Source organism: Cyprinus carpio, chromosome B19 (genome assembly GCF_018340385.1).
Source record: "Cyprinus carpio isolate SPL01 chromosome B19, ASM1834038v1, whole genome shotgun sequence".
Classification (NCBI taxonomy): domain Eukaryota; kingdom Metazoa; phylum Chordata; class Actinopteri; order Cypriniformes; family Cyprinidae; genus Cyprinus; species Cyprinus carpio.
This window is the reverse complement of record NC_056615.1, coordinates 1,362,820-1,375,689: the sequence shown is the minus strand read 5'-3', so window position 1 is coordinate 1,375,689 and position 12,870 is coordinate 1,362,820. Positions and strand designations below refer to the sequence as shown.

General features: G+C 35.7%; 1 protein-coding gene across 2 annotated transcripts in view; it reads right to left on the bottom strand.

The window, feature by feature from the left end:
• LOC109112120 (integrator complex subunit 8-like) overlaps positions 1-12,870 on the bottom strand; it is a 22,081-nt gene extending 9,211 nt beyond the window's left edge. Inside the window, exons 1-12 of one of the 2 annotated variants that reach the window (XM_042744887.1) lie at positions 12,723-12,870; positions 11,887-12,022; positions 10,860-11,034; positions 9,836-9,976; positions 6,985-7,056; positions 6,855-6,906; positions 6,351-6,533; positions 5,524-5,631; positions 5,186-5,341; positions 1,723-1,823; positions 1,122-1,263; positions 934-1,004 (exon numbers count right to left, since the gene is read on the bottom strand). In XM_042744887.1, the coding sequence (XP_042600821.1) occupies positions 934-1,004; positions 1,122-1,263; positions 1,723-1,823; positions 5,186-5,341; positions 5,524-5,631; positions 6,351-6,533; positions 6,855-6,906; positions 6,985-7,056; positions 9,836-9,976; positions 10,860-11,034; positions 11,887-12,016 (1,331 nt within the window). In that variant the 5' untranslated portion in view covers positions 12,017-12,022; positions 12,723-12,870. The remainder of the gene's footprint in view (positions 1-933; positions 1,005-1,121; positions 1,264-1,722; positions 1,824-5,185; positions 5,342-5,523; positions 5,632-6,350; positions 6,534-6,854; positions 6,907-6,984; positions 7,057-9,835; positions 9,977-10,859; positions 11,035-11,886; positions 12,023-12,722) is intronic. The other variant, XM_042744888.1, reaches the window with a different exon arrangement.

Genomic DNA, 12,870 nt, shown 5'->3' with positions numbered 1-12,870 from the left:
AAACTAATCATTTCCTAATCATTGGCAAATGACTCTAATATTAAATGTATATTCTGAGAAAATTACAATGTTTTCTGACCTTAGATGCATTTAAACCTGATGTAGGGGACTCCAATACAATATTGGGACACTTTAAAATACCATCTGACCTGCTCTTTAAAATAAAATACAATAGCAAACACAAGAAAATGGTAAACAGTTACAGGACCTAATATATATATTTATTTAAATTATACATAATCTAAAATCCAATTATATGATTTAAGTAAACAAAAAGAAAAAAAAGAAGTTCCTATTAATGCATATATTAATGTTCCTATTAAATTAATCTGCTGCAACATTTCACCTACCCCATGATCAATATGTTGATTTATTTTCAATGTTAGAAACAGTTGTGCTGTTTCATATATATTTTTGGAACCTGTGATACTTTATTCAAGATTCTTTGAATAAAATTTTAAAAAGAACAGCACTTATTCAAAATAGAAATCTTTATCAAATTTTATCAATTTAACATATCTTCGCTGAATAAAAGTATTCATTTCTTTCAAAAAGAAAAAATATATATATGGAAAACAATTTCTCAACAACATTATTATCAACAATACTTCACAACATTACCATTATTTCTGTATTTTTGATCAAATTAATGCAGGCTTGATAAGCATTAGAAACTTCCTTAAAAACATTAAGTCTTACGGAACCCAAACTTTTTCTTTAATCTAAAATCCAATGATGATACATGATATAAAAAATTGTTCCTGTTTATGCAGACTGCTGCAGCATTTCCCCTCCCCCATGTGAAAGTCACTTCAAACAAATCTACCCTTGAAAAGCGTGTGAAATACCATGTGAAAAAAAAACAGGTGAAAGCAAAGAAAAAGACAGTCTGGCAAGGTGAAAAGTTTTTTTAAAAAATGTAAGGGTGCTCACTTGATGAAAATGGCCATTTTCCTCTTGCTTGTTTCAGACCTGTGCTCCTTATCCAGGGATCTTGTGCACACCTGGAGAGAGCAACAGACAGCATTTTATTTAATCAGAAAACCATGTGAACTAGATCAGTTTAATAAAGGAACAGAGTGTGTAATTTATATGATTCAGTGATGCAGAAGGTTTTATACCTCCAGCAGAAAACTGATGGTGTTTTTGCTGGGTTTGATGAGCAGCTGATGGAAGGACACACCGAGGACCCCACCCTCCAGTGCATCTCTCACTGCGTTACACACACATAGTTTATGACAAACTTCCTCCAGAGCCCTGTCCCTGTCATTTAAAACACACAGACACACAAACAGTGTATGGTTACATTAATTCTGTAAGGATTTTGTAGAAGGAAAACAGGTTTGTATCTACTTATTTTGAACCATTAAAGAAGGGTGTAGGGGAAATGTCTGTATTTCATTTCTGGCTTAAAAAGGGGAAAAGGGATGACGGCAAGAGTGCACAGATCTTTTATACTGTCCTGTCAAATGCTTTGATCTGCATGGTTGCCCTTTGCTTGCTAGGCTTTCACTGAGGTCACAATAAAAATTAAGCTATGTTCACAAGAAAACAACTTATGCAGTGATCAATCGAAAATAAGAAAGAAAAATAATAATCCATCACCTCTTAGGGCTTCCGTGAGGAATGAGTCTCTGAACATTTGTGTGGATATAGATGGTGCAAGATTTACACCCTAAATAAACATACAAACATCCACTGAGCATCTAAACAGCATCTCACCCTTGTTGAAGCTTGTGCAACAGCTCTAGCTGAATTGAATGTCTGAAGCTGTGGGGTAGACTGAGTGTGACGTTGTCTCTGATGAAGGCCTCGATCAATGCCTAAAACATGAAGACAGAAAACAGAGACAGTAACGGTTACTGTTATACAAATTCACATTCCACCAACTGCACAATCATGTCAAGCTTTTACCAGCCATAAATGTTTCTTATAAGCAGTATAATATTTCTTATTAACAGTATGCTATGACAGAAAGTGCTGCCAGGGTGGAGTATGAAATATGCTCTATGTTGAAGAGGTCAAACATACACCAAAAACAAAAAGGGTTATCAAACCCTTATCAAAAAGCTCCAGCTAGTCCCATGAGAAGTGGTTAATTGTATAACAATCTCAAATCTCCCATTTATGTCTAGTAGTAGTGTTGCCCTAACCAACTGTTAATTTCTGCAGAACCGTTTTCTGTGAAGAGTTTCCCATCCAAATGCTACCAGTTTGTCTGTGTTAATTGTGGGATGGGGTACGGAGTACCACAGGGTTCAGTATTAGGTCCTCTGCTATTCTCTTTGAATATGCTTCCCTTGGGAGAGGATGTCAGGAACCATGGCATGAGTTTACACTTATGCAGAAGATACTCAGCTTTATACTTCTCCAGCACTACCTCAATTCTCCAAGTTAGCAGGTGCATTGGTAATATCAAAGACTGGATAGCCAGTAACTTCCTACTTCTGGCTGAATAAAGGAGTGTATCAGTTAGCATGAAAACCTCTAAACATAAGACAATAAAACAATGTTTTTGATGGATTTACTGTAACACAGACTTCCACAGTTAAGAACCTTATGTCTGATAGAAATCTGTTCTTTGACAATCATATTTCCAATGTTATTAGAAGACTTGTTCCACCTCATAAGTGTTGCTACATTAAGACATGCTCTCTGTTTCTGATGCTAAAAAGCACATTTATGCATTCAAGACCTTAATACTGAAAAGTCTAACCAAATTCTGCAGGATTACTTGAAAACTACAGGCAGCTATGTTTGATTCTTTGGCACCTTAACTACAGACCAGTCACTGTGTTGGACTCACTCCAAAAGACACACTCTCAGTTTATGCATAAACTAAAGGCCTATTTTTATTAGTCCAGCATACACCTACTTAATTCATACCTCACTGATATTCTGTATGGAACTGAAAACATCTCATATACTAAAAGTCTGCTCTAAATTATTTACCATGATCTAGGGTATGATCGAGCATTTTGCATTTCTTCCTATCCTTAGGATACATATCCAGCAGATCCAGCTCTGTCCTGGCTTGATGTTGCTCTTTGATGCAGTGCGACCATTTCAAAACTACTATGTGCAACTATGAAAAAATATTTAGGAGCACCAGTGCGACTGACCAGATCTTCATCATATTTGTGATTGTGATCGCTGAGGGTAGCTACAAAGGTTTCTACGTGTTTTTGCAGCATTGAGCAATGTATCACAGACATATCTTATGAATCCTTTCATAACCAAAGTGTAGACGGTGTAAATAAAAGATTCATTGTGCAGTGTAGAGAGCTTTGTTGATTATAAATGTGAGATCGCGATGAGCTAAGATGAGTGACAGCTTTTAATGATTTATAAAGTATTTAATAAATTTAATAAATACAAAATACAATAATACAATAAACAAAAATTAAATAACTAACGAATTACAATTACAAAACAAAACAAATAATTCTGATCTATCTCATATTTCGTCGTCGAAAATAGTTTGAAACAAAGTCACAGCTCAGCCGCTGCACATCTCCATTCAAACACAGCGGTATCTCTTTATGAATGAACTGCATTTTTAAACGAATCTAGTGAGTCAGTGATTCATGATTAACTATTCATAAATACTGTCACTTGCTTCATTCCTGAATGAATCAGCCGTTCGAATGAATCAACTGAATGAATGATTCAGTGATAAAATCAGTGACTTGCCGCCACCTGCTGGCAGTTTTAGTCTTTAATCTTTTCAGTTCTTTAAATCACTTAATATTTCTATATAATTTTTTTTTTAAACATTAATCTTTAACATGAATTTATGGTTTTAATTGCACTCATGCCACCTCTGATCCTCATTAAATGTCTGAAAATACACCTACAGACCACTTTTATGTTTTTCTGTGCCACCTCTGTACAAATTAATTTTAATACTGATTTAATTTAATTAGTAACTTCTTATTATTCTACTCATTATTCAAAATTTGACATAAAATATAACATTCTTTTAATAAAGTTAGAAAAATACCATTACAAAGGTAAAAATTAAATTCCACTGTAGGAGTCAAATATTACCTCGTAATGGGAAGGCTAATTTTTGATCTAATGTTGGATTATTGATTAGAACGTGCTACAAAATTTTTGACTGTGCTCCTAATTTTATTTTTTTTTTGTTTAAGTTAGGAGCACAAAAATAAGAGTAGAGCCCTGTGCAAGGGGCATCTCTACGATCAGTGTCTGCATCTATTCAGTCTTCTACTCAGGTCATGTCACCTTTATTTATATAGCGCTTTTAACAATATAGATTGTCAAAGCAGCTTTACAGTATCAAATAAGAAAATAGTGTGTCAAAAAAAAGGACAATAGTAAACACTCAATTTTCAGTTAAAGCCAGTTCATCATTGAATTCACCAAATCTCCATCGGTGACAGAAAGGAGAAAAAACCTTGGGAGAAACCAGGCTCAGTCAGGGAGCCAGTTCTCCTCTGACCAGACCAAACCAGCAGGTTGGTTTAATAAACCTCACAGAGAATGACTGTGCAGAGATCTGGCCCTCCAGGAATTGAGTTTGAGACAAATGTCCTAAGATTTTTTTCTCCATTATTCAACATCAAATTTTGATTTTAACAAATTACTAACTTCAATTCACATCTACTGTATGTATATGTAATTTTTTCCCACATACATAGTGTACAGTACACTCACATAAAGTGCCACATACAATACAGCAAATTTCAACTGGTACATCATTTATATTGGAACCAAACTATCATATAGCTCAGCTCTAAACTGCTAAATGTGAACTATCAGGTATTATTAATAGGATGATTAATTAAATACATAAAACAGATGCAGAATAATAGAATATATAAAGGTATTATAGCATTATGAATTTCTGTAAAGCTGCTTTAAAACTATGTGTTTTGTGAAAAGCACTATACACTGAAAAAAATGACCAAGACATTCTTATTGAATAAAAAAGTATGATTACCACATGACTTGATACATCAGATAAAACTGCTCACTTAGACTTAATTAGTAAATCATCATGAGACTTACTAAAAATGCAATATACTATAAATCTGTGGAAAGTTTGTGTGGAAGGCTCGAACTAAAATTCAGGAGAGCTGTTTTAATTTTTGTCTTGCAATCGTAAAGGTTTTTTAATCAATAAGTAGAGCACTATTTAATGGTAGTGAGAGTTGCTGACCCCATAATCATGGTTCCTCATGAAGCAGCTGATCTGGCCGTACGGGGTGTGCTGGCTCTCGCCAGGGTCTGAGGTTTCAGTGAGGGTTTTGCAGGCGCTCCAGTATCCAGCCAACCGCTGCTCATCCACACAACAGAGAGATGCAGAGGAATCCAGCTGCCATCAGACACAGCGGCAAAAACAATGTCATGACTGAAAAACGCAGTTGGATTATCTCAAAAGATTACTACAGTCCTGGATGCTGATTGGTCAATACAGCATTGGTCATGAAGGTGAGTATATAATGACAACATGTACTTTTTTTAGTGAAGTGTTATTTTAATTTAATAAGGACTCACCTTTGTGAGCAGTTCTCGTGCTTTTCTGAAGTGTTCCTTGGCTTTCTCGTACACTGAAGGGTCAGAACAGCCTTGCTGAAAGTAAATGCCTCCTAAATCGTAATGCACCTGCCAGATATTAATTATAGCTCACTTTTAAAGGAGGAATTAACTCAAAAATAAAAATTTCCTGGAAATACCCTCACCCTCAGGCCATCCAAGATTTAGAAGAGTTTGTTTCTTCATGGGAACAGGTTTGGAGCAATAAAACATCACAATAATCCACACGACTCTTCATATATTCTTTAAACTGTCACTTCTAATGAAAATGCGAGTCCATAATAACGGTTGCCTCACTGAACAAGTCTCTCTTTAAATTTGCAAATGTTGTTTGATCTGTGCATATTCCTCTCCTGATGATTTTTCACTGGTGAAAGCAAAATTATGGATTATAGATTTTAGCTGGAGGCAAAAGTTTAAAGTTAAAAACATCTTAATGATTTATTTCTTTAAAAAAATTGAACAGCTTTTGGCTTCACAAAACATTAATTGATAGACTGGAGTTCTGTGGATTATTGTGTTGTTTGTATCAGCTGTTTGGAGTCTCATTCTGACGGCACCCATTCAAGCAAGTGAAGCAAGTGATGGAATGCTACATATCTCCATTTCTTTTTCGAATTAAGAAACAAACGCATCTACTTCTTTAATGGCCTGAGGGTGAGTAAAATTTCAGCAAATTTTCATTTTTGAGTGAACTATTCCTTTAATAACAGAACAGATTTTCACATGACAAATAAGAGGATTCCAGCACAGTTAGATAGTGTGATTTATTTCCTTGTAGGACACACCTGACAGTGCAGGTGATCGGCGCTGATGCGCAGTCCTGCGGTGGAGGACTCAGTCTCTCCATTGGCTGTACTGGGATCAGCAGCTAGCAGGTCTAGGCTTCGAAGCGTGTGGATGTAGAAGTCTTTTTTAATGTTCAGGGCTCCTTCTAACACAGTGATAGAGTCTGTGGCCTGCTCTCTGAGCTGAGGAGCACATCATTAAACAAGTGACAGAGCTATTATGAGCTTTCTTAGAGAACAAAAATTGCATTTTGAAGAGTGACATCAGACACTGATGTAGGAAACAATAAAGCACATCAATCCTTTGTACTTAATCAAACTGTAATCAACATGAAGCAGGGAAGTTTTGTGGCATTGTATTATGTCTCACTGCTTCTTTTGCTGTTAATCTGTTCCACTAATTGCAATATTGTGTGAAACTCTCCTTTTGTTTTATTATTGTTTTACAACCCAAAGCTGGAGCAATCAGATATCAGTATATAAAAGCACTAATTTCAGTCATACCACACTCAGTATGTTCTCTGTCAGTTCTTTTTCCTGCTGCACCAAACTCATCCTACAGAACACAAAACACTATTAGCACTTCAACAACTCACAACACAAAAAACTGACACCCCTGTTATTCCTTCCTTACATATTCAGCTGATGTGGTCCAGGTTTGGTCTGTTTCTCTGGAAAGCTGCTCAACACAATGGTACGAATGGCCCTATTGAGACAAAGATCATATTACATTGTTAACACAGCAAGACAAACACTACAATTTAAGCAACAGTAAAAAAAAAAAATTGAATTTCTTTGTTGTCTACTTAATTTTTATTAGAAATCGACAAAAGCAATTTTGCATTATAGATATAGATATAGTCAAGATGTACAGCAGAGAGGCAATTACATCTCAGGTGTGTGTGTGTGTGTTTTTTTTTAATAGTTCAACAGACCAATAGAGTCAATTATTATGCTTGTGTCCATGGTTACAACACAGAGACTTGTGAGTACCCTCGTGTGTGTAGGACTAATTTCTTATGCATCTCTTCCCAAGCCTCCATTGCTAATTCCAAAACATAATTTAAGAGCTATTAATGGAGGCTTGAGCCATTCACATTCAGACTAACGCAGTTATTGGAGAAAGCAGTGAAAGAGAAAGAAAGAGATTAAGTGGGTGTGAATTACATGAGTTTGTGCAGCTCTCAACAGTTTTACTAATATCGAAACTGTGACAAACTGCAGTGAAGCTATCACCTCACCACTGAGAAATGAAATGTGGCTTTTCAGTTGCAAACTATTTTATCAAAAAGTGTAAACAGGTTTCTGTGTGTGTGTGTATCTGTCTGTGTGCAAGTGTGCATGCAGAGAGAAAGAATGGAAGAAAGCATGCTTTCCATTGATAATAAAAGGTAAATTAGTTGGAAAAATGGAATTTGTCATTTTTATCCTATTGTTATTGCTATTGGATGACTTAATCAGTATCTTTCCGGGTTTTGGTTTATTTGTTATTGTAGGATGTACAGGGGCCTTTGAAACTGCTTAAATAATTTGGGAAAGTGATATGGAACTCTGTGCATTTACGGGAAAATAATTGCACACATTAGAACAGAATCAAGCATTTAACAGCCCCATGGTATAATATGATGTGCCAATAATCAATATAATTAATCGCAAATTAATCACACATCAGTTTTGGCTGAGAAATTTTCAGCCAAAATATCATTTAAAGTCATTATTGAGTTAAAAAAGGAATAAACATTTTGATTCAACATTGTATAATGATAATAAATGATTAATAGTTGTTTTTAATGAATATTGAAATATGAAATGTTTAAAAAAAAAAGATACTCAACATGAATCTAAAACCACCAATAGGTGGCAGCAAGTCCCTGTTTAAATGAGTGAGAAATTCATTTCTACCAAGTAGTTCAAATGGTTAACTCTTTCAGAAACTAAGCCAGTGACTGTTTTTATCTATCTTCTTAAGAAAGTGAATCTTGATGCCTTAGATATGAATAATTTTCGTCTTATTTCAAAACTATCTTTTATTTCAAAGATATTAGAGAAGATTTGTGTTTGTACAACTGAATGTTTTTTTAGTTAGTAATAATATTTTCGATAGATTTAAATCAGGGTTCCTCAGGGCTCGATTTTGGGACCTGTTTTGTTTTCCCTTTATTTGCTTTCATTAGGAAAGATATTTGATAAGCACGGTATAAATTACTATCTGTATGCTGATGATTCTCAAATTTATTTCCCTATAAAATATGGAGAGCAATCTTCTCTTGAGTCTTTGTATAACTGTTTGGCTGATGTGAAGAGTTGGTTGGCAAACAACTTTCTCCAATTGAATGAGGACAAGTCAGAGTTTATTGTTTTTGGCCAGAAAGGATGTGGTATGGTTTCTAATGACAATCTGTTACTGCTTCCTGGGAATAAACTTTCCTTTGTTAAAAGCCTTGGCTTTATTTTTGACTCTGAGCTTAAATTCAATCGCCAAATAAATGCTGTTGTTAAAAATAGTTTTTTGTTTTTTTTTTACCTTAGATCTATAGCTAAGTTAAAGTCTATCCTCTCTTTCAGTGATTTGGAGAAGGTTGTTTATGCCTTTGTGTCTTCTCGTTTGGATTATTGCAACACTTTGTATCTGGGTGTTAGTCAGGCCTCCCTCTCTCACCAGCAGCTGGTTCAGAACTCAGCTGCTAGGCTTTTAACTGGTACCAAAAAAAGAGACCACATAACCCCTGTATTGGTTTCATTGTATTGGTTACCGATTCGATACAGAATCCAGTATAAAGTATTATGTTTTTAAATCTCTCCATAGCTTGACACCAGAGTATGTTTCTGATTTGATTAGTCTACATCAACCTTTGAGGTCTCTTCGCTCCAAGGATCAACTGTGTCTGACGGTACCTCAATTGTGCTTGAAATGTAGAGGAGAAAGCTTTTTCCGTGGCAGCTCCTAGACTATAGAATGAGCTTCCGCTGTCATTAAAAAAAATCTCCTTGTCATTTCAGAGGATGTTAAGTTTTTATTTTCTATGGCTTTTAATAATGTCTAAATTCTATGTATTTGGGTTATATGTATTTGTTTTTTCTTTTCTTTTTTTTTCATGTACAACACTTTAGTGCCCATTGTTGTTTTTGAAAGTGCTTTAGAAACAAAGTTGAGATGAGTTTATGTTTCATTTTTTTTCCTCCATAAACCTTCTCTCATTTCAAAGGCTGTGACTTTGTAGGCCACATACAGCACTGAGGAGGTCTCATTTCAGAGAAGCAATCATTATAAAATTGACTGTAATCCTCATGAGGCATCATCTACTGTCATTTCTTTTTAACTTAAGAATGTAATGGGAACTTTTCTGAAGTGAGACAGCCTCAATGATGTATGTGGCCGGCAAATGCGATCTTCAGAGGACGTTTGAAAGGAGACGCAGCCACAGAAATTACAAAGTTTAACTAAACCGGCATAAACTATGACACAGTTGCACTGTCACACTGACCATCTGTTGTAGATGAGCACAGCCATGGCTGTGGTTGGCGGCAGGGTTGACAAATCCAGATCTACATGCTTAACTCCAGGAGGAACACGACTGACGCACAGAAACTCATTCAATAACATATTAAGAACAGGGATGGTCAAACTGTCAATCAAACAGAAAGACAAAAAGAAGAAATCAGTAATCATGTAATTCCTTGAATATCCACATTTTATTTATTATGTCCAATTGTCCAACACAGTTTTTACATTTTCATAAGAGAATGTATGTGGAGTTTGCCTGTGCAAAGGCTGTGTGTTGTAATGTGGTAATCCAGACCTGCCAACCTTTGGAAAAAAATTGAGTACCACTAGGTTTACGAGACGGGACACAGGGTTTTTTTTTTTTTTGGGGGGGGGGGGGGTTAAATGTGAGCTAAAATCATCACAATTATTGTGATTGTAATGCATTGTATTTATTTAATACACAAGTTTCACAATTTGAGTTGAATTACTGAAATAAATTAACTTTTCCACAACATTCTAATTTATTAAGATGCACCTGTGTAACTGAAAAAAGAAATATATAAACACTAGACTGTGTAAATGGGTTAGCTTATCTGTGTGACATAGGCTTTTTTTACAGTACTGAATATATATTTCAGTGTCATTCTGTGATAAAAAGCCACATCAGATCACAAAAGGAAGTTATTTCAAACACTCGACTGATGTTGTGTTCTTTTATTGGACAGCAGAGATGCTTCTCATCACAAGGAAAGTGGTTTGGTGTGTGTTGCTTTTTCAAATGCAGGTTAAGCAGGGAGGCATTTCCTCATCTCAGCGTACAGACTCACGCGCACACACAAACAGAGCCAGTGAGGAGACAAATAAACGCACAGAGATTATTTAAACCAACGTACTTTGAGGTCAAAAATGCATACAGGTTGGCAGGTCTGGGTAATCTGGGTGGTTGCTAATAATACATTTATTTCAGGTGACAGAGAAAATCCGTATTTATTTCAGTATTAATATGTTTTATCATCACTCACCCTTTCTCTAGCAGGTTCAGATCCCATGTCAGGTGTGCAGCAACTTTGAGTGCCATCAGCTTCAGTGTGCGGTTCCTTCGGTTGTCCGCTGGCGGCTGAACCTGGTTCTGCTCATTCACAGACGGTTTGGAGGCTTGCTCAAGAAACTGAACGATGAGCTGAACGGGAGACGGATCTGTGAAAAAGCATTTAAAACTTAATTCTGAAGCTTATCTCAGGAAACTAAGAACTCATGGAAAAGCATTTGCAGCCGATTTTACTTCTGTAATGTGACACATGTACCAGTGAATCAGCACATTCAGATTTTATCCATCAAGAGATTATGAAGACATGTTACCAAGCTAAATTTAAAATAATATACAGCACACTTATTACAAGGACAGTCCTCTGGCATAACCTCAGCCTTAGAAAAATACTTATATTTACTTCAGTCAATATGTGACCCTCGAGTACTAAACCAGTCTTAAGTCGCTGGGGTATATTTGTAGCGATAGCCAACAATACATTGTATGGGTCAAAATTATAGATTTTTCCTTTATGCCAAAAATCATTAGGATATTAAGTAAAGATCATGTTCCATGAAGATATTTAGTAAATTTGCTACTGTAAATATATCAAAACTTAATTTTTGATTAGTAATATGCATTGCTAAGAACTTCATGTAAACAACTTTAAAGGGGATTTTCTGCTTTTTTTTTTTTTGCACCCTCAGATTCCAGATTTTCAAACGCTGTTGTCCTATACTAACAAACCATACATCAGTTTATTCAACTTTCAGATGATGTATAAATCTCAGTTTCAAAAAACTGAACCTTATGACTACTTTGTGGTCCAGGATTTGTTTGTTTTCCTGACATTTTGTTTATGTGTCATCACCATTTCATAAACTGACCCGGAAATATTTTACAGTTATCATGAAAGAGCTCTAACACTGTGTTTTGGCAATCCATCTGTCAGTCGAACTACAGTAGAAATCAGGATATGGCTTGGTGCACTTGATGGTGACTCTGGGGCACAAGACAGATACCTGGATGAAGGCCCCGCAGGTGCTGCTCCAGTAGCGATGGATCCAACAGAAACTCGAACCAGGAGGCCTGCGGCGGGGTGCATGGTCGACTGCCGCTCACCGCCTCGCGGTCCGCAGCTTCAGCGCTCATACTGACCTGCAGAAAACATCAGCGCACACAGCATTCAGACCACTTTGGAAATGTAACAGGTTACAAATTACAAGTTACCCTATTTAAAATGTAATAAGTAGTGCAACTATTTCAATTACTTAAAGTAATGTAACTGAATACATTTGATTACTTTTCTTAAATTATAATGTTTTCAACTGTTAATCATTTTCAAACATTTAAAGCAGGCAGGGTAACATTACAGTAGTACTCAAGACTGAATAATGTCACTTTCAAAAACCTTCATCACTTGAATTAAGATTATAATAATTTAAGACTTTAGCACCTCTTTTTACTTTGAGATCATTCTGAGGCTAAATACAGATTTAACATTATAACGAGATATAGTTTAATAGCTATGATACTGTTTTTGAAATAAAATCTTTGCATAGCTAGGACAAGACACACTGGCATCTAACAATGCCTTGGAAAAAACAGTTAATCTTAAAAAACAAAGGATTTGGCACACGTTGAACATCTGTGACGTACTGGTTAATTTTTTTTTTTTTTAACTTTTCATTGCAATCATATTATTTCAATACGTTTTAGTCACCGATGATTAATAACGATGTTCACAATTAATATCAGGCTCGTGTAAACTGTTTAGATGTGAGCTCAGTGTTAAGTCTTTGATCATTATAGTCGCACTGAACGAGCCAATTGTATAAACACCTGCATTACCACTCACCGGTTTGAACTTCTTAATAAATAATACGATAGTAATCACAAACAGTTTCTATTAACGCGAAGAGTTATGTTCCCTAGACGCCATAGTGATGTATTTCTTCAGTGAAGAGGATCTATGAGCGGCTGCGAGAAACAGCGCCGCTTACTGC